This window comes from Schistocerca serialis, chromosome 4, assembly GCF_023864345.2.
Source record: "Schistocerca serialis cubense isolate TAMUIC-IGC-003099 chromosome 4, iqSchSeri2.2, whole genome shotgun sequence".
In the NCBI taxonomy this organism is placed as follows: domain Eukaryota; kingdom Metazoa; phylum Arthropoda; class Insecta; order Orthoptera; family Acrididae; genus Schistocerca; species Schistocerca serialis.
This window is the reverse complement of record NC_064641.1, coordinates 388,916,418-388,938,448: the sequence shown is the minus strand read 5'-3', so window position 1 is coordinate 388,938,448 and position 22,031 is coordinate 388,916,418. Positions and strand designations below refer to the sequence as shown.

The following is a 22,031-nucleotide window of genomic DNA, read 5'->3' as shown; positions in this document are numbered from 1 at the left end:
CTCCGCAGGTGGGCTTAACCTTAATTGCTTACGAGGGCCGGCCATTAAGCGAGTTGCTGCAAGTAGCCGATAGAGCGCACTCCCTGTTCGACTCGCGCGCCACAGTGGCCGCCGCCGCAACCACCTCGGCCAACGGCACCAGCCGAGCACGGCCGGAGCCAGTCGACGCGGCCCCTCCAGCTTGTGCTGCCACGACCGCACGACGAGCGCCAGACGCGACCGAAGATTTCCCATCTCTCCGCGCTGCCATCGATCAGCTGACCGCCCAGCTGCAGCGGCTAGAGCCACGCGACGTTGCGGCGGCTGACACACACACCCGTCGTCGCCAGCCGACGCGACCACCGCGTCACGCAAACAACGGCACCGGTTATTGCTGGTTCCACCAGCGCTTCGGCGCGCAAGCTACGAAGTGTAAGACGCCGTGCTCACACCCAAACGCATCCCACGGCCTGCTTTAGGCGCAGCCGACCGTGACAACAAGCAACTGCGCCTAAACTCACAGCCGCATGTAAGGGGAACACCCCCATTTCAGCACGAGCCTACGTTATGTGGATCGACTTCTCCCACAGCTGTAAGGTACGCTGCTTCACAAAGACTTTTCGTTCCTGATCGCTCTACAGGATGGATGTTCTTAGTCGACACCGGCTCAGATGTCAGCACTCTGCCTGTAAATTTCTTCCCTTCAAACAAACGCACTGAAGAGACCACTTTGAAAGCAGTCAACGACTCAGTCATCCACACATATGGACAGAAAACACTGCCAGTGGACATTGGGCTACCAGAAGAATGCAACTGGACCTTCGTTATGGCCGATATCTACCAACCTATACTAGGTGCTGATTTCCTGGCAAAACATGCATTGTCCGTGGATTTACACAAGTCACAACTCGTCCATTCTGTCAATGGATTTTTTATTCTGGGAATACAAGGACGTCCGACTTCTCATGCATGCCAAAGGGTAGATAACCTCAGTGCACCCACCTGGGAGGACACCATAGCAACGAAGGAAGCTGACCGGCACATGGCTCAAACGACATCAAAACAGTTAACGACACAACAACAGGCTCCTGCTGTTTCAACCACAAAGGCGACACCCAAACCACAACAGGGAACAAGAAAGAGCAGGGCGAAGCATGAGACGGTGCACCACATCCGTACAACTCCAGGCCCACCAGTCTCCTCACGTGTTCGCAGGCTTGCACCTGATCGCTTGCGGGAAACCAGGGCCATTTTCAACGAGATGCTACAGGAAGGAACTATACAGCCATCCAACAGTCCGTGGTCCTCTCCTCTGCATCTCGCCCGTAAAAAGAATGGGTCATGGCGCCCGTGCAGTGATTATCGAGCTTTGAACGCCCGAACTGTTCCAGACAGATACCCTGTGCCACATATACAGGATTTCACCCATTCACTGGCCGGGGCATCCATATTCAGTGTTTTGGATTGCCGTAAGGCTTATAATCAGATCCCAATGGCAGAGCAGGACATACCAAAGACTGCAGTGACAACCCCATTCGGGCTGTTTGAATTTTTGGTGATGCCATTTGGGCTGAAAAATGCGGCCCAGACATGGCAACGGTTCCTAGACAGCGTACTAAGAGGACTACCATATTGTTTCGCCTATTTAGACGACATTCTGGTGTTTTCGGAGAATGTTTCTGACCATCAGAAACACGTAAGCGAGGTGCAAAGCAGGCTTAGTGCTCATGGAATTACACTTAACAAGGACAAGTGCGTGTTTGGGGAACCCGTTGTAACCTTCCTGGGTTATAAAGTGTCAGCTCAGGGCATTTTCCCACTTCCAGAGAAGCTGGAGTTGTTGCGTACCCTACCACGGCCTCAAACCTACCACGATCTCCGACGGTTCCTAGGGATGATAAATTTCTATCGTCGCCACCTCCCCGGAACAGCAGCAATCCAGATGCCACTGAACAATGCCTTGGCCGGACACAACAAAATTGGCAAGCGCCCACTCCCATGGACACCCGAGATGGACTCGGCTTTCAAGGCACTGCAAAACAGCCTTCACAACACAGTGGGGCTTGCACACCCTGCACCAGGAGCTCAGCTAGCCATAGTAGTGGACGCAAGCCAAGTCGCGATCGGGGCAGCACTGCACCAGAGAGTGAAGGGTCATTGGCAGCCACTAAGTTTCTTCTCACAAAAACTACAGATGAGTCAAACTCGTTGGAGTGCACATGACAGGGAACTCCTCGCAATGTATGAAAGTGTCAGGCACTTCCGCCCCTTAGTTGAGGGCAGGCAATTCACCATATACACCGACCACAAATCTCTCGTGGCAGCTTTCTACAAAGTCAGCGATTCATGTTCCCCCCCGCCAGGCCCGCCATATAGAGTTTATATGCCAGTTTTCGACAGACGTGCGTCACATCCATGGTGCCGAAAACATTGTGGCAGACTATTTCTCACGTATTAATGGGATAAGTCCAATGTTAGATTATTCCGAATTGGCAAGGGCTCAGGCTTCAAATGCGCAGCTGCAATCCTTGTTGGCGGACCCGTCCACTGGCCTACATTTACAACTTGTTGGACGTCCCCTGCAGCCCATGTAAGGTATGGTGCGACACCTCCACGGTTAGACGACGCCCATACATCACCCCCCAGTTCCGACGAAAGGTATTCGACAGCATTCACAACCTGGCACATCCGGGAACCAATGCCTCAGTGAAATTAGTGACGGACCATTTTGTGTGGCCTTCAATCAAGAAAGATACACGGGAGTGGGCCCGCAGCTGCTATCAGTGTCAAAGTAGCAAAGTGGGACGCCATGTTCACGCTCCAGTAGGACAATGCCCAAACCCAACAGCACATTTTGGGCATGTACACATTGACTTGGTTGGACCCCTCCCCCCTTCAGAAGGTTACAGCTACTTGTTTACGGCAGTAGATCGTTGCACGCGGTGGGCAGAGGCTACACCAATCAGGGACATTTCTGCAGAGACTACTGCACGCGCATTCTTGGAAACTTGGATGGCTGGTTTTGGGTGCCCATTTTTCGTTACCACCGACCAAGGACGCCAATTCGAGTCAACACTGTTCCAACAACTGTCAAAACTCTGAGGCTTCCAACGAAACCGTACTACTAGCTACCACCCGGCCAACAACGATTTGGTGGAAAGGTGGCACGGGACCTTAAAGGCTGCCCTGATGTGCCACGAGGACTCATGGACTCAAGCGTTGCCATTGGTTTTGTTGGGGTTACAGACTGCATTAAAAACAGACATCAATTGTTCCTCGGCAGAGTTGGTATACGGAGAACCACTCCGAGTTCCAGCAGAATTCCTTGCACCAGTTCCTCTCCCAGATGACACACAACTACCCCACCTCTTGCAACAAATGAGGAAGCAGGCAGAGACACTATGTGCAGCCCCGACGTCTCAGCACGGCACGCATCCAGTGTTCATACACAAGTCCCTCGATACTTGTTCCCACATCATCCTCCGCACAGACCTGGTACGTCATTCTTTACAGCCACCGTACACTGGACCATACCAAGTGCTAGGTCGGGACTCACACACAATGGATATCCTCCTCCAGGGAAAGTCGACCAAAGTTTCCATTGAGCGAGTAAAACCCGCTTGGACAATGCCAGCACCGACGACAGTCTCACAGACGACTTCAGACACAACTTGCAACGAATCCACACCTTCCGCAGAACCAGACAGCTGTGTCCCACATAAGCCCCACACCAGGGGGCCTAATGCAGCAACAGAATCAGCAAGCAGCACCCACACCCGCACTATCCGCACTCGGGCAGGCCGAGAGGTGAAGTTTAAGTACCTCACCATACCGGGTGCTCCGCACTTCAGGGAGGGGGGGGGCTGTGTGAGACTGACAAGTCGATAGTCGACAAGACACTGAGAGATTCTCTTTACGAGCGGGGTTCTTTGGAGGACACGACGACTGTTCGTTTTCCCGCGTTAACGTATGTATCAAGATTGTTTGTGCGGTACAATAAAGGTGGTCGTTCACAGTATAAATTCCACACAAGTGTTTTATTTTATGTAGTGAAATTACCCCTACAGAAGTAACACTGTTTTTCTTTGATTTGTGTTGTCCTCCATTCGTTAGATGCTTTGGCTTTTGCTTTTTATTGTGTGTGTCGTTGCCTGCCATTAGTTGTAAGCTGTTACACGTTATAATAAACTCCGCACAAACAGGCTTATTTTCGTGTTTCATTTATTGCGCTTGATCATATTAACCTTAAACAAACCAATTTTTCATGTAGTGTGATTGGAGCTCATAACACTGTTCGTTTCAGTAATTCTGGTTGTAATTTGACGGACCAAATTTTAAAAAATTGGTGCTTCAATACTGTAAAATATTTATAAAATGCAGATTCCTCTTCCTTGTGCTTCTAGCGGTACCATTCTCGCTTCCCGTGCACAGGGCCCCGGGTTCGATTCCCGGCGGGGTCAGGGATTTTTCCTGCCTCGAGATGACTGGGTGTTGTTGTGTTGTCTGCATCATCATCATTCATTCCCATTCCTGTCAGAGGAAAACAATGGCAAACCACCTCCACTAGGATCTTGCCTAGTACGGTGGTGCGGGTCTCCCGCATCGTCCCCTACACTCCTCGGAGTATGGTACCTCATCATCATCATCTTGTAAAATGAGTGAAATTCCCCTTCTATACCACGTAATGACAGCATTTTTCGAGCCCACAGTTTTTTTTATTTTTTTTGCATTCGCAATTCTTATTTCCTCTTCTAAAATACGAACTACCTCTACAAGCAGCAAACCGTATTAGTCCAATAAATGTCATTTACGCACAAATATGCACTCCTGCATCCGCATATATAAGCTACCACACTGTATACGCATATGCGCATTTTCTGTTTAAAAACAGTTGATCATCTCAACATACAAGGGCAGTGTAAGTTCTCAGAAAAATAAAAAGCAAAGTTCTTTGTATATGGACGAAACGAAAATGTACAGTGAGTGTTAGTTACATTAATATGGGATATATAGGTGCTACGGACTCATAAAGACAGCTTAGCGAAGAACATAATTCCCGCGACAAAACAGTTTTTAACAGCCGTGCAAGTTGACGTGTCAGTGTGAATATACCTTGATGGCTTGACGTGACAGTGATGTGATGTGATGGTGCTACGATGGCCAGTGTGAATTTGCCTTTAATCGTCTGAAGTCGGAGTTGTCGAATGTTATCATGCTTAGTGCTTATTCATTGAGAATCTTACTGTTGTACTGTTGTTGTATACAGCTGCATCCTAATAATTAGAAATATGTCCTCTATACAGGTACACAGTAGCGAAAGGCGGAAAGGGCAGGGCAAGTTCTCAGACAAATAAAAAGCATATTGCTTTGTATACAGACGAAATGAAAATGTCCAATGTGCTATAGTTATGTTAATATGGGATATGAGGGTGCTGTGGTCTTTCAAAGACATTGTGGGGACATATAACATTGGCTCTGCCCTCCAATAATATCGCTGCCCTACCACAGCTAGAATAACTGTATCTTTGCCAGATCAGTTCTCTGTAGTGGGCGCTCTATGCTAAACGCATTTAAAAAAAATAAAAGTATCTGTAGTAAGTGATGGAAGTGCGAGTGATTATTTATCGTTGTAATTGCCACTACCTACATCTTAGCACAGAAAAACATCAAGGGATGATGTGATCAAGTCCCACTTCTGGCTTCATGCTAGATTAAGTGTCCAAAAAGATTCTGATGTATTTTTAAAGTTTGGCAGTTTTTCTTTGTGGTTCCTGTTCGCAATGCATATCTAATGAACTTGCGTTTCCTCTTATAATTATTAAATGAACAAAAGAAAAGGGGCATTTGTTGGTAAACTCAGCCAAAGAAATTTTACAGACCTTGTGCAGTATCAAGAATATGTTTTGTGAGGAATTTTATAGCTTTGTTCTTCAAGATAACAATTCATCTTTTTTCTCAGCGGTACAATCTATTAACAAAATACGCTTTCAAAGGAAATACTACTGGAGAGGGCTGAAAATTACTTCACTGTAGTTGCATCATATTTGTAACAATTAAATACCGTTGCTTAGTACTACAGTAGATTTTCAATGTATTGTCTTCTGCTCATACTGAGATTAAAGCCTGCTTATTGCACCATTGTGTAAAACATAAAAAGTTCATTGATTCTGAAATAAATTGTCAGACTTCCTCAAAATATCACAACGAACAGGGGAGCAAGTAGTGTGTCAGAATCTCTTTGGAACTAGGTGACGGATGAAAAAGAGAGTCTTTGTTGTTGTTTTGCAACCTAGTAATTTTATAATTATGTGGATTCACTTCTTGGAGATATCGAGATATCGGAAGTGATTGAAATGAAAAAAATATAGTTACAGAAACTTTTAATAGGTTACAGAGTGTAGTACCCACAAGTAGTGACTCCAACTACGGTAGAAGATAAATCAATTAAGAGTGAAATCAGTTCGCCTAACGAGGCAGAACGCATATCAAGTGCGAGGAAAGAACATCAGACTGTTGCACAACCAAGATTAACGTCCGAACTAGTCATGGACATTCCGCCAAGTGGCTGCATTGCATCTTCTGCGTCATGTAGTAAACTCATTGGTCCGACGTGTATGCCGCAGGAGTCAGATACTTGGTTCTGAATTTTTGAGCTCTCTTTCGAAACCTACAAAATCGTGGACAATACCATGCAATTCCTCATCACCGTGGGAACATTGGACTCGCAAACGTTATTGTTACTAGTGCACATGGTGCACAATACGTCCCCAGAAGCAAAATATACACACATCAAAACCAATGTACCCCAATGAGTGCGCAAACTGATGCACATTCGCATTCAGCAAGTACATCAAAGAGTAACATTGGGAGGCAAGGTTCCTTCGGTCTTTTAGCAACGCCTATGATCTCTGGTTTCCGCAACTAAGGTTTTTGACGCTACACTTAGAAAAGTTTGGATTGGTCAGTTACCTTCTGCATTTCTGGCGCCTCCTCTTCGTTCGACTCACAACTGCTAATCACAAACAAACTTTATCATGCGCTGATGCTCCCAGACACAAGAGGAATTCTACAAATTGGACGACATAGTTTACTGAGTATATACACAGACGTTGAGGACTATGATCAACAATTCCCACTAGAGGAACAGGTGGGTGTGCTGTGATGGAACTTTGATACTCTCCAGCAGCATGTCTGTACAGTTCCAAACCCTTTGACTGGTTCCCAACCTGAAAGACGGTAGAGAACTTGAGTTGACAGTAGCCAAAAGGGGAAACTGTGCTGGTAAAATGTATGCTTTGGGCAGCTGGCATGCAAATGTAATCAGTCATGTGCTTATTTAAATGAGTAAAGCGACCAGACTTAGACATGGCCTGTCACTCCAATGGACAGTGCCTGATATGTGATAATAGCGCTCCATTATGCCAAAACCATGTGGTTCCTAGGATTAGCAGTGTATCTGTGTTGAGGTGGACAAGTAAGCACTTTCGACTTCACAGTATCCTCACATTACATGGACTTTATGTCAAAGACAGATACTACCGTCTCATGCATTTAGTTGACACAGGCTTGGATGTCAGCTTCCTTCTGGCAATGGCAATTAATCATTTTGCCATACAACCATGGCTAACGGCAGCAAATAAATCAAGGATTTCTATATATGACAATGAAGAGGCAGCTGCAAGTCTATGTTTTTCACGAAAATTAAGATGGACTTTCCTGTTGCTGACGTCTTGAAGCTGATTAACTAATACTGCCATCATATCACAGTATTTATATGAGATGCTACATTGCAGATGAACAGTGAAGTGGTACATTGGCATTTGAGGACGCTGCGAAATTCTACAGCGTCAACAACTACCAAAACACAAGTTCATGTAATTGCAACAGGGTTTATCAGACTTTCTGACAGCCCTTGGGCAACATCCCAACGTCCAGTAAGGAATAAAGGGGGTCGTGGTGTCCATGTGGAGATTGCCATGCCCTGAATGCAAGTACCACAACAGACCGTCAGCGAGAGTGCACCGCTAGTTCCTGCTACTAATAAGGCGAGTACACCATTCGCTTATTACATATTTTACGAGCTACAAACAGGAGCGACTTATTTTCAGTTATCTGGGTAGTTACTAGTTTATTTTTGTAATTTATTGTGTATGTGACTGCACACTAGGCACAACCATTTATTTCAATAACAGTGTAGTGTACAGTACCGCCGTTGCTATCGACCCTCGTATCGTACAGGCTTTTGATTGTTTGGTTGGAACAGCTCAGTGTCGGTTAGACCGTCGGTGAGAGAGTACTTCGATTTCCCGCTGCTAATAAGGAATGTACACCATTGGTTTGTTGCATATTTTTATGAGCTTCAATCAGGAGTGACAGCAGTAATGGATAGGAACTGTGATTGTTCTGTACAGATGCTAGCTGAGTTGGCGACCCTTCACTCACAGCTCCAGGCTGCTTTGGCTTCCATCACACAGCTTGAGGCTGCTGCCAAGGGGCGTCACTGTGGGGGATCAAGCGCAGGGATGTGAGGGACATCGAGTATGTCCCACGTGTCCTCCAATCAGTCCACTGCTGTGGCCACCCCAGGTACTGCCTGAACTGAGGTTGACACCTCACCTGTGTTCGAGTGGGAGATCATTCCAAAGTCTGGCAGGCAGCAAAAAACAATCTGAGGGGCTGATCGTAGGGCCTCCTCAGTTCATTTGACAAACAGGTTTCGGGCGTTATCTGTGGCTGATGATGTCTCTGAGTCAGATGCAGTCGTCCCTGTCCCAGAGGAAGCTTCTCAGCCCACAAGTTCTGGGCATTCACAGAGGGTGGGTCTGCTGGTAATTGGTAGCTCCAATGTTAGGCGCGTAATGGGGCTCCTTAGGAACATGGCTGCCAAGGAGGGGAAGGAAGCCAGTGTGCACTTCGTGTGCATTCCTGGAGGAGTCATTCCGGATGTGGAAAGAGTGCTTCCGGATGCCATGAACAGTACAGCGTGCAGCCAACTGTAGGTGGTGGCTCATGTTGGTACCAATGACGTGTGTTGCTTTGGATCAGAACAGATTCTGTCTGGTTTTGGGCGGCTAGCGGGAATGGTAAAGACTGTCAGTCTTGCTTCCGAGATCAAGGTGGAGCTCACCATCTGCAGCATCGTCGATAGAACCGACTGTGGCCCTTTGGTGCAGAGTTGAGTGGAGGGTCTGAATCAGAGGCTCAGACGGTTCTGTGACCTTGTAGGCCGCAGATTCCTTGACTTGCGCCATCGGCTGGTGGGTTTCTGGGTTCCGCTTAATAGGTCAGGAGTCCACTACACACAGGGGGTGGTTACATGGGCAGCGGGAGCTGTGTGAAAGGGACTGGGCGGTTTATTATGTTAGAGGGTCTCAAGGAACCACAGAAGGAACGTCCGTCTAAAAGTGGGCAGGTAAAACACAGTTAGGTAGTTGTAGAAGCAAATTGGTATTGTAGTTGTAAATTGATGTAGCTGTGTTGGGAAAGAATCAGAGCTCCAAGCCTTAATAGAAAGCACTGAAGCTCAAATAGTTGTAGGTACAGAGAGCTGGCTAAAGCCAGAAATAAGTTCAGCCGAATTTTTTTCAAACGATCTAACAGTGTTCGGAAAGGATAGATTAAATACAGTTGGTGGTGGAGTATTTATTGCTGTCAGAGGTAGTTTGCCTTGAAGAGAAATTGAAGTAGATAGTTGGTGTGAAATAGTATAGGTAGAGGCTATACCTGACAATCGGACTAAACTATTAATTGGATCGTTTTACCGACCATCTCCCCCCCTTCCCTCCCGACTCGGAGGATATAGTTGCTGAACAGTTCAAAGACAACTTGAGTCTCATTTCAAATAAGGACCCACTCATACAATTATAGTCGGTGGTGAACTCAAGCTACCCTCGATATGCTGGAAAAATTATACTTTTGAAGCTGGCAGCAGGCATAAAACGTCGTCCGAAATTGTACTGAATGCTTTCTCAGAAAATTATTTTGAACAATTAGTTCATGGTTACAAAAGCATACTTGACCTTTTAGCAACAAATAATCCTGGATAAATCGTGGGTATTGTGGCGAACACAGAGATTAGCGACCACAAGGCAGCTGCTACTAGGCTGAATACCATACCACCCACAACCATCAAAAAGAAATGCAAAGTATATCTATTTGAAAAAGCTGATAAAAATGCTCTTAACGCCTTTTTAAGAGACAGTCGTCACTCCATCCGATCTCATCATATAAGTGTAGAAAAGTTGTGGAATGTTTTCAAAGAGATAGTATCGACAGCAGTTGAGAGATATATAACATATAAATTAATAAGTGATGGTACTGATCCCCCATGGTACATAAAACGGGTACATCGTTGTTGCAGAAACAGCGAAACAATCGTGCCAAATTTAAAAGAATGCAAAATCCCCAAGATTGGCAAAGTTTTACAGAAGTTAGAAATATGGCGCGCACTTCAATGCGAGATGCTTTTAATAATTCCACAACGAAACTCTGTCTCGGAATATGGCAGAAAACCCAAAGAGATTCTGGTTATATATAAAGCACATTAGTGGCAAGACGCAATCAATACCTTCACTGTCCGATAACAACGGTGAAGTCATTGATGACAGTGCCGCTAAAACAGAGTTATTAAACACGGTTTTCCGAAACTCCTTCACCAAAGAATACGAAGTAAATATTCCTGAATTCCAATCAAGAACAACTGCCAAGATGAGAAACATAGAAGTAGATACCTTCGATGTAACGAAGCAGCTTAAATCACTTAATAAAGGCAAGGCCTCCAGTCGAGATTGTATACCAGTCAGGTTTCTCTCAGAGTATGCTGATAAAATAGCTCCATATTTAGCAATTATATTCAGCCACTTGGTCACAGAAAGATCTGTACCTAAAGACTGGAAAATTGAAAATTGCTCAAGTCACACCAATACCCAAAAAGGGAAGTAGGAGTAATCCGTTGAATTACAGGCCTATAACACTAATGTCGATTTGCAGTAGGGTTTTGGAACATTTACTGCATTCGAACATTATGATGTACCTCGAAGAAAACGATTTACTGACACATAATTGGCACGGTTTCAGAAAATATTGTTCTTGTGAAACACAACTGGCCCTTTATACTCATGAAGTAATAAGTGATATCGACAGGGGATGTCTAATGAATTCCATATTTTTAGATTTCCAGAAGGCTTTCGACACTGTTGCTCACAAGCGTCTTCTAACCAAACTGCATGCGTAGGGAGTATCACCTCAGTTGTGCGACTGGATTCGTGATTTCCTGTCAGAAAGGTCACAGTTCGCAGTAATAGACGAAAAGTCCTCGAGTAAAACAGAAGTAATATCTGTCGTTCACCAAGGAAATGATATAGACCCTCTATTGTTCCTGACCTATATTAACGACATAGGAGACAGTCTGCGTAGCCATCTTAGATTGTTTACAGATGATGCTGTCATTTACAATCTTGTAAAGTCATCAGATGATCAAAACGATTTGCAAAATGATTTTGATAAGATATCTGTATGGTGCGAAAAGTGGCAATTGACCCTGAATAAGGAAAAGTGTGAAGCTATTCACATGAGTACTAAAAGAAATCAGCTAAATTTCGATTATGCTATAAGTCACACAAAACTGAAGGTTGTAAATTCAACTAAATACTCAGGGATTACAATTAAAAATAACCTAAATTGGAACGATCACATAGATAATATTGTGGATAGAGCAAACCGAAGACTGCGATTCATTGGCGGAACACTTAGAAGGTGCAACAGGTCTACTAAAGAGACTGCTTTCACCACGCTTGTCCGCCCTATTCTGGAATATTGCTGTGTGGTGTGGGATCTGCATCGGGTGGGACTGACAGATGTCATCGAAAAAGTACAAAGAAGGGCAGCTCGTTTTGTATTGTCGTGAAATAGAGGAGATAGTGTCATAGACATGATACATGAATTAGAGTGGCAATCATAAAAACAAAGGAGTTTTTCGTTGCAACGGGATCTTCTCATGAAATTTCAATCACCATTTTCCTCCTCCAATTGCGGAAACATTCTGTTGGCACCCACCTACACAGGGAGAAATGTTCATCACGATAAAATAAGAGAAATGAGGGCTTGCAAAGAAAAATTTAAAAACTCGTATTTCCCACGTGCCTTTCGAGAGTGGAACAGTAGAGAGACAGCTTGAAGGTGGTCCACTGAACCCTCTGCCAGACACTTTATTGTGAATATCAGAGTAATCACGTAGATGTAGATGTAGATCGTTATACAATTCCGCACTTGCACGATTTTACCACCACAGCGGCAGGTTACAAGTTGTTCAGTGTTATTGATTTTTAGAAGTCATATCATCAGATTCTGGTAGCACCATAAGATTTGAAAAAGACTGCAGTTATCACACGTTTCAGCCTATTTGGATATGTGTAAATGCCATTTGGCCTTAAGAATGCCACACAGACCTGGAAAAGGTTTGTCGATAAGGTCCTACTTGGCCCAATATTCTGTTTTGCATATCTGGTCGATGTGTTGATATTTTATACTTTTGCTTCCGGGCACTAAAACACCTACAGACGATTTTTGGAAGACTTACTGAATATGGATTGCAGATGAACAAAGGAAATATGTCCTTCACAAAGAAGCAGTGAATATTTTAGGACATTGGATAACCCTGGAAGAAATTAAATCATTTCAGTCTAAAGTAGACTCATTACAGACAGTACTGCTTCTGGAAAGATAAAAAATTATGCTGGTTCCTGGGTATGGTCAATTTTAACAGATGTCATCTATCACAGGCATCTGAGGTACAGGTACTGCTTGCAGCAGTGCTTTTGGGCATCAATTTGTTGGGACAGCGAGCTATTGTATGGACTCTGGAAACGTTAGCTGCATTTGAAAAAGTGAAATAATCATTGTGAGAAGCAGTACTTCTAGCTCATCCCACAGCTTTGGCACCACTAGTAATGGTCGTCGACACCAATCAGACTGCTACAGGGACGGTGCTACAGCAGAAGTTAAACAGATTATGGCAGCTGTTAGATTTTCTTCTCTCGGAAGTTGTCTGAGGCCCAGACGAGATGGCGTGTCTTCGACTGGGAACTTATTGTAGTCTATGTAGCAATCACGCATTTCTGAACACAAATTGAAGTGCGACACTTTACTGCTATCATAGATCATAAGCCTGTTTCCTTGCAGTTCAATAGCCCAAGCAATTCCTTCTCTCCTCGACAGTTTCGCCACCTAGAGTTTGTGGCACAATTGACAACAACCGATATCCATCACCTGAGAGGAACAGACAACATTGTCATGGACTATTTCTCTAGAATCAATACATTCTCAGCAAATGTGGATCTAAAACTGCTCTCTGTGGCACAGGAAATAGTTGGAGGAATGCAGAATTTCCATTCAATACAAATTATGGGGATGCCCCTAGAACAACTACCGTTGGGCTATTTCCTCATTTGGTGTGATGTGTCTCAGAGCCGATCCTGCATCTTCATGCCTCCAAGTTGTAGAGCGTAAGTGTTTGATGCAATTCATTGACTTGCACATGCAGGGGGCAATGCAATCATTTTCATAGTGATGGGCAGATATGTGTGGCTGGGTATACAACGAAATAGCCATCTAAATAGGATGTCGTGCTTGTAAGCCACTTGGTTCAGTTTTGGAGCAAACAGGTCGTTTTCGTATGAGCACATAGAACTCATAGGTCCACTACCACTGGTGCAAGGACTTAGCTATGTTTCATGGCTATCGACAGGTCTACCCGATGGGTCAAGGTTGCTCCTATTCTGGACATCAAGGCAAGAACATTCTTCACTGCATGGCTGTTCAAAGTTTGGGTACCCGGCAGATGAGATGACAGACCAGGGCCATCATTTTGAATCAGCCCTTTTCAACGAGCTGGCCGCACTATGCAGATTTGTTTATCATCATTCCAGTTACTGTGCAGCCATCAGTGGCATGGTGGAACGCTGGCATAGGACACATAAGTCAACATTAATCTGCCACAAGTCTTCCTGGTTGACCCTTTACCACTGGAGTTACTGGGATTACACACAGCATTCAAATCTGACTATGGTGCATCAAAAGCATTCAAATGTGACCATGGTGCACCAAGTGTGGAAATGGTGTGTGGTGAAACCGCAAGACTGTCTTTGGAAGTTTTTCTCCATGCAACATGGATACCATACATAGGACCCTGGCTCCTTGGTGTTACAGATGAGAAACTGCATTCTGAGCTTTTTGGCCTTTGATGCCGTCCCCCCATGGGCAACCGCCAATATTTGTGCATAAAGACCTGGTTCACTGCGTCCATTTCATACTCTACTTGGTTTGCGTAAGAGGGCCCTATTCAGTTTTAGAAAGATATGCGCACACAAGGATACTCTAGATAAATACCAAACCAAACAATATGTTTACTGAAAGGGATAAATGGTATCTCTGTCGCTGTCAGAAGAGACAGTACACCTAAAACCACTTTGACAGCCAACAACTACCACCAGACCGTGTCTCGATATATCAACCTCTACTACATCAGTAAGATGTTAACATGTAGGTCTGATCTTTTATATTTAACTTCTCTAACCCTCTCGTTATGTGGTGCTCAGATAGGCACAGGATGTCTGTCTTTTCAGAGCTATCTAAATTTTCCAAATAGATAAGAAGTTAACTTACATTGTTACTAAATCATTTAATATTCTGTTGAAATAAGTTAACATTACCTTGCAGAGCATTCTGAATCAATTTGTGACCTCTTGTATTGTTTTACTTCCTTTACAGCAATGTGCCAGATTCCTGACCCCTTGAAGAAAGTTACGCCTATAATAGGATGGAATATTTGCAAATTGCTACGAAAAAAAAGATGAAACGTGGAATTCATTACTATACCTTTAGTGAGTGCAGTGAAGATAGGTTAACTTCCAGTGTTAACAGACGACGACATTGTCAACCTTTCTTTTCGAGAAACCTCGACAGTGACATAATGTGAGGTGAGGTGACATGTCGTTATGTAATATGACACGAAGGTCCATTGATGGCCACTTTGAATGCTCCCATTTGTAACTCATAGTGGAATGTTTTGGCGTGACGTGATGGTAAGTGTGAAATGTCCCTTACTCACCCACTACCCGCTGGAATCGGTCAACTTATTTAGAAAATTTGACTTAAAACACACTGAGTTAGTATCCTATGCCTTCAATTCGCTTTGCTCCTTGTTTTCTTCTATTATGTCGTTCACTTTTTCCCTGATAACGGATCAATGCCAATCACACTGGCCGTCGCGTCACTTCAGAACGTTTCACAATGTATTTCAAATGGCGACATACACGCAGGTAGAGACTCGTCGAAGTTGAATAAGGTCGTGACAAAGTCTGTCTACTCACCGTCACGTCAAAGCTTCTCGGGAATAACGTTTTGATGGTGTCGTCGTTTGTTAAGATCAAAAGTTGATCGATTTCTGCCGCGCTCGTTCGTGGAATAGTAATGGATCTCATGCTTTTGTTTCTTTTTAATATTCATTTTATTATGGTGCTTATTTTCGCAGCAAATTGCAAATGTTCCATGACACCTTGGACAGTTTTTCGAATGAATTTTTGTTCCAAAAGCGTGATTACATATCTGAATGCGAGAAATAATTATGGTTTATAATAGGAGAACAGAGCTGACATCTACACTATGTGTAAATAAGAACATAAGTTGACGACGCAATATTCACTAAATAACGTTTTAAGTGAAAAGTCAGCTGTAATGAAGGAGGAAAATACAGTTGTTACTGATTATTAATTGAGTAAGAATAAAAAGCATAATGGATAAGGTAAGCAGGCTTCATTTATTTTCTTATAAACGTCATTTGATGTGTTTGTATGTATTTATATACATACAAACATTCGTTAGCATATAAATGTTGATAATTTGAAATGTTTCACTTCTCAACACTTTGCCATACAAAATTGATCAAGAACACATGTTGTGGTGTCTGCTTTAATAATAAACTTTATCGTCGTTAGTTTTTCAATTTCGATGCTACACTCCGACTTTTTGTTTCATAGATGTTAACTCATAATCTAATCTCACTTTCACCCTTTGGTACTGGCGTAAGCGAATGGACGTGCCATGAAGGTGACTGACGTGACGGTGAGATGATGTAACATCAGTGTGAAACGGCCTTAATAGTCAAAACATGTATATTGCGCACAAATTTTATCCTGCATGTCGATTAACTGGATGAACGCATTTCAGTTCCTCGGTTTATACGGGAATGGTTTTCTGAACTTCCTCATCGTTAGTTCTGTCGGTAATTTTTTAGGGGTTGGATGAGATTTTCACGTGCAAGTTTTCAATGCACGTGGGAACGTGTATTTCTCTCATGAAATGTGGTTTCGTTCAACTTGGTGATCTTTGACGTAGTGTTGACATGTTGTTAGTAACCATGTGGGTTGTGTGAGCGTGTGTTTAGTAGGTTAATCGTGTGCTTTGAATTGTGTAACTTCAGATTTCATTGATAAACTGCGCTTACAGGTGGAGTCGTATTTTACGTGATGCAGCACGACGACGTAAGTGTTTAAGAATGCGTACTGTCATCTGTTTAATAATAAATATTTATTACTTCAGTTGGGTTCAATTAAGGTTTGGTTGTCGGTTTTTCACTGTTCCAGGTTGTGTGGAGTGTTATAAATAAATCTTTCTGCTCATTCAAAGTTAAGTAAGTACATTACCGTACGCACTCAGACCTTACTGTTATGTTCATATAATTTTTTAGTCCAAACGAATAGACTATTTTAAAGTGAAAGATGTAAACATGAAGTTCGTAGAGCCAGTTTCATATCATATGATACAGGTCATTTATGAGTCTGTCACATGTTTTCACTATTTCAAAGTTGCTAATAAAATTATAGATGAAGGTACATTTGTAGCTTAAATATTTATTTTTTCTGTTTATTTGTATAAATGAGGACATTTGTGAAAATTTCATAACGGAAAGGAAAATAAAAATTTGTAAATAAGAGAGTTAGTAATATGAAATTATTTTTAGTCGTAACATTGTTCACAATACTGGCCTGTAAGAAATGATTAACAGACAGACTTTTGAGCTTTATTTTCGTTTATAATTTGGGGAACTGAAGGATGTAAGAAACTTTTACAAACTTAAGAATTTGTTTGAAAATACCAATAGTTATAGGATGTTAACCATCTTGAGAAATAATAACGTGGAAACTCGACAAACTGCCAGCAATGATGCTAAAGTCGTAGGTTCTTAAAATATCGAAATATTTCTTAATAAGAATTAAAGTATCGGAATTTTTTGATTCTTTGTAAATTTTTCTCCGAACCATTCTAAATATTTCAAAAATTGCGTGGTAAATTATTTGGTCATTGTACTTGCAGAAGCTACAGTTAGCATGGCCAATATTTAGCATTATGGAAGCGTTCTATTCCCCTGCCTGCTTTGACCCAAGATGTCATCAATATTGTGGAAACGGATACTTACAGCATGTACGAAATGACTATGATTTAACTACATACATATGTCAAAAAACACGAACAAATATAAAAATGACAACATCTCACTCCATAAATAAAATGAAACTAACAGGACAACAGTGGAAAATTGGGGGTTTAGGACGGGGACAAGCTATATTGACAGCAATGAAAAACACTGCATTATAACCCAACAAATAATTTAAAAAAATGTAATTACAGCAATCTGCTACCCCAACACAACCACAAGAATTGAACATTTCCATTCACGTGTATAGATCTACCGCAGCTACTGATGCCAAAAAATCAATCACGCAACACCACAACTGTGAAAAGTGTAACGAAAACCCAAACAACTCAAAAACCGAAATACCCCACATTCACTACATCAGTTAAAATACAACTGACCTACCATAACCATTCAACACACAAAACATCACAATTACTATAGAATAAAACAAAACAAAAATTACTTACCAATAAAAGCTTTCAGCAATGCCACCCACGTCAACCGCCACTTGCACGTGCTACGCCACACACACACACACACACACACACACACACACACACACACATACACACACCACCAAATGTACATGTTTATGGTTCGAGCTGCTGGAATTCTCGTCAACCACATGTTGTTGTCACATATGTGATACCTAACATTCAGCAATAAGACCAAACATGTGCAGAAACTGTATGACAGACATCATATCGTCAACCATCTCAGAGTGTAATGATACACTTGTGAACTTCACTGTCATATCCATACCCGACAGAAAAAAAATTAAAGAATTAAATGGCTACCCGCACAACAAACTAATCAGATCTGGTTTTAAATGAAATTAATAACCCACTGAAAACACTTCCACAAGCCACATTACCGCACCAACTACCTAATTGCAAAACCATATCAGCATGATAACCAAAACTCAATTGAACCCAGTATCACACGTTAAACTCGGCACATCCATCAATCACCAGAAGGCACCATCAAATACAACACATCTGCAAACATAACCAACTCGAAAGCGCTGCGCCACAGTGACGTTGCGCGCACCACCACTGATATGTCATAGGTCAAAGCAGACCAGTGGAATCGGGTGCTTCTGTTCACTCCAATCTTTTTCTGTACAAAATGTGAGAAAGGCTTGAGTTGGCTTAACTGCACTCGAGGTCAAAAACAATTGAGTAAATCTAAACAATACACTGCTAAAAAGAGTTCATGTGTCTTTTATCATCTGCTTCTCATTGAACTTGGGTAGCCAGGTGGAATTTACATGTGAATAAGAATGATCCAACAAGAGCAGCACTTGAGAAATGGAAACTACACTGATTAGCAGATGATGACTATTTGGAAGCATTTATCGGACTATGAGGTGCATAAGTGGACTGCTACACGTTGTAGCTTGTGAGACACTAGTTGTTTTTTCCCCACCCGTCGCTGATTATCTCTCTCACACACACACACAAACGTGAAAAGAAGTTGCTCAGAATGAAGCCTTCTAAGGTGTACTGCTTTTCATGCTCAGTAACAGGCTGCACTGCATGGAGAATAGTTGCTATATATGTGCCACTCCAAGATGCAACCCATCAGTGACTTGACTGAATTTCTACTAGTTTGCTTCAAAGAGGAACACTATTGTCTCTTCTGTAAACAGAATTCCCCTAATGTACGTTTATTGCGAATTAAGCGTTTTATGGTTTGTAGTAATTTTGTTGTGGTCTGTGCAAATCCAGTAGCATCTTTTATAGCATCAACAGCTTTGTTCTCGAAGTTAAATTTTGTTGCAAGATGTTTACAGAGACTTCCTCCCCCATCACAGCATTTTTACCATGTCCAGTTGCTGAAAATATCTGTTTCCTTGGCTTATTTTCTGAACGGTATTTTCCTAGATCATGAAACCAGTTTTTAAAATGTGATGCTGCACCATCTATGCTACTTCTTCAGTCTTGTTGACAGTGTAGTTTGCATGTATTCTGTCATGGGGTCAAGAGGAATATTCGGTATGAGTCGTCAGCTTTAACCGCTGCCACGATGTTAATGGCTGCTGTGACGTCATCTTTTGGTGTTTATATTCACAGATTTGTTGTTTGTTGGTGAATCCAACAAATGTGGAAGTTAAAAATTCTGGTTGTGCGACAGACTGTTGTGTAGCTTAGTCCAAGGTTTATGTTAGGTTGGAAGGTGGCAATTTGATTGTGAGTTATCTGTAGAACATTTGGGTTGGTGGTTGTTTATGGTATTTGTTGCACTTTTCTTACACTGCTGGTCAAAGCTGAGGACTTGTAATGAATATTACACTTTATACATGTCAGTCAGGTAAGAGGTTATCACTAATAGAAACACAGTGTGAGGTTCGAAGGAAAAGAGCAACTCGTGAACATTTACACTTCTGATGATTGCAAGTGGTAACTTCGAACTTCATTTTGCTAAGCAACAGAATACTTCTCAGCGAACTCAAAAAGAAGCCTGTGGCTGATTTTACTTCTGCTATGGCTTGTCTCAGAATGCTGTGGATATGAAGGGAAACTAATCCTGTCATGACTCAATGGTTAACTTCTGTTTAACTCAAATTCGTGGTTCCATTGTCTGCATTGCCAACTCTCCTCTTTCTGACAGTGCATAGGTTGTGTTGTCGTCAGTATCCTGAAGGTGTAATGCTCCAGTGGTGATCTCTTCAGCATCAAGACACATTGCACACTCGTGCAACCAACATTTTTCTTGTGACTTTAGATGTATACACAAAAGCATCAGGTATGGCTCTATGTACTTCTTCCCTGTGATATGACTTTTGAAGAAACAAGGTATGTTTCAAATAGTGCAGCACATGTGTATGCATATTTCCTTGGCTGAAGTGTAGATCAGGGCCGGGGATAGTCACGACTGTGCTTAACTACTGCTCATAGGTTGACAGTGTGTCAGTTTTGCGTAGCCACTAAGGTAAGACTGACATAACAAGTGAGAGGTGAGAACAGAGGCAATTTATTTCTAGAGTGGAAACTGAAACCATTGTCTTGTTTGCTGTTTTGTGTATTCAAGAGCTTTTAGAGGAGTACTTTGTGATTATGGCAGTGAGCGCTATGAAGTGAAGTGGATTGATTTCAGTGATTTAGTTCTGCACGGTGACATTGCCTGTTGGTCCATGTCTCATGGATTAGTTTCAGAGACATGAAAATGTATCAGATGTGGTGGTGAAATGACTTTTAAAGAATCAAAGGTTTGTGTGTATGGAATCATGTGGAACTGCAGCATATGCTGCTACTGTGAGTAATAGGATCAATATTTGTTAATGATAGAATCGCAGGTTCAATATATTAACAAACAATGAGCCACCTACCTTCTCCCATGATTTAATTAAAAAACACTGATCCATGTATGTTTTCCCTCGATTTAATTTAAAAACATTTATTCACGTACTGTGCTCTTGCAGATCAGTTGTGTGGCAACACAGGAGCAGAGAAATATTTGACTGCTTCTTCGAACATATCATGGGTTGCGACACTGTCCTTGGTTTGCAGGTACTAGCACAGTTCAAAAAGCTATGATTCAAACAAGGAACAATAAATTTCTGATCACTATTTACAGCAGTGTTTCATCCTTACGTGTTACTCCAAAACATGTCGTCTGCTTGCTCTCTCGTTGGCTGTGTAACACAAACAGCTGACACCTACATTTGTTCCCATCATACATTATGGCAAGTGCCGACAATGTTCCTTCACAAAACACACAAATATGCCACTAGCCTTATTCCAGACATAATGTTTCAGAGCAACATGAAATGTATCATCCTGAAATGGATTTTCATAGCAGGAATGTCTGGGTGTGTCTAAATAACTTTTTCCTTCTGCTATTTCACCTACTTTTGAAGTTAAGTGTTGTGAGGAAATGGGTATTTATTTCTGTAACTGCTGCTTGAATAGCTGTCTAATACCAGTATCAGTAATTGTACAAGGGTAAGTCAATTATTATCCGTAATTTGGTTATATTTTTGTTTATTTTGGCAGTACTGTCATTTTATATTGATGACACATGCTTTGTTTATTTGTTGTTTTATCTTTGCAATTTTCAAGCTGCTAAGCTAGTTTTGTGCTCTGCCATGCTGTTAATCATGGCTGCTCTGCTATCTATTTGCACCAAAGAAGAGCAGTGTTCAATGATACGTTTTTTGTGGTTGGAAGGTGTATCAGGGGCCGAAATTCATCAAAGACTTTCGGTACAGTACGGCAACAGTGTTTTGCCGCAACGGAGTGTCTACAAATGGATTGAAAAATTCCGAAATGGTCGCACAAGTGTTACGCACAATGAAGGAGCCGGACGACCGTTTACCGCCACAAATGAAGAAACTATTGAGCGTTCACATTAAAAGATTGTCTTGGACAGACGATTAACTATTGATGAAGTGGCACATCGTCTGCAAATTAGTCACTTTTCTACCTGTGAAATCATCCACAAAAGATAGGGATTTCATAAAGTTTGTGTGCAAGATGGGTCCCAAAACAACTCACACAGTTGCATAAACAAACATTCTTGGGCATCTGCAAAAAGAATTTGGATCACTATGGTAATGATGGGAGCAACTTCTTGG

The 22,031-nt window shown here is 42.4% G+C and overlaps 1 protein-coding gene across 1 annotated transcript in view; it reads left to right on the top strand.

The window, feature by feature from the left end:
• Positions 1-16,359: 16,359 nt before the first annotated feature.
• LOC126474918 (protein MAK16 homolog) overlaps positions 16,360-22,031 on the top strand; it is a 71,302-nt gene continuing 65,630 nt past the window's right edge. The window contains exons 1-2 of the mRNA XM_050102422.1: positions 16,360-16,517; positions 16,620-16,666. Of these exons, the coding sequence (XP_049958379.1) occupies positions 16,503-16,517; positions 16,620-16,666 (62 nt within the window). The 5' untranslated portion in view covers positions 16,360-16,502. The remainder of the gene's footprint in view (positions 16,518-16,619; positions 16,667-22,031) is intronic.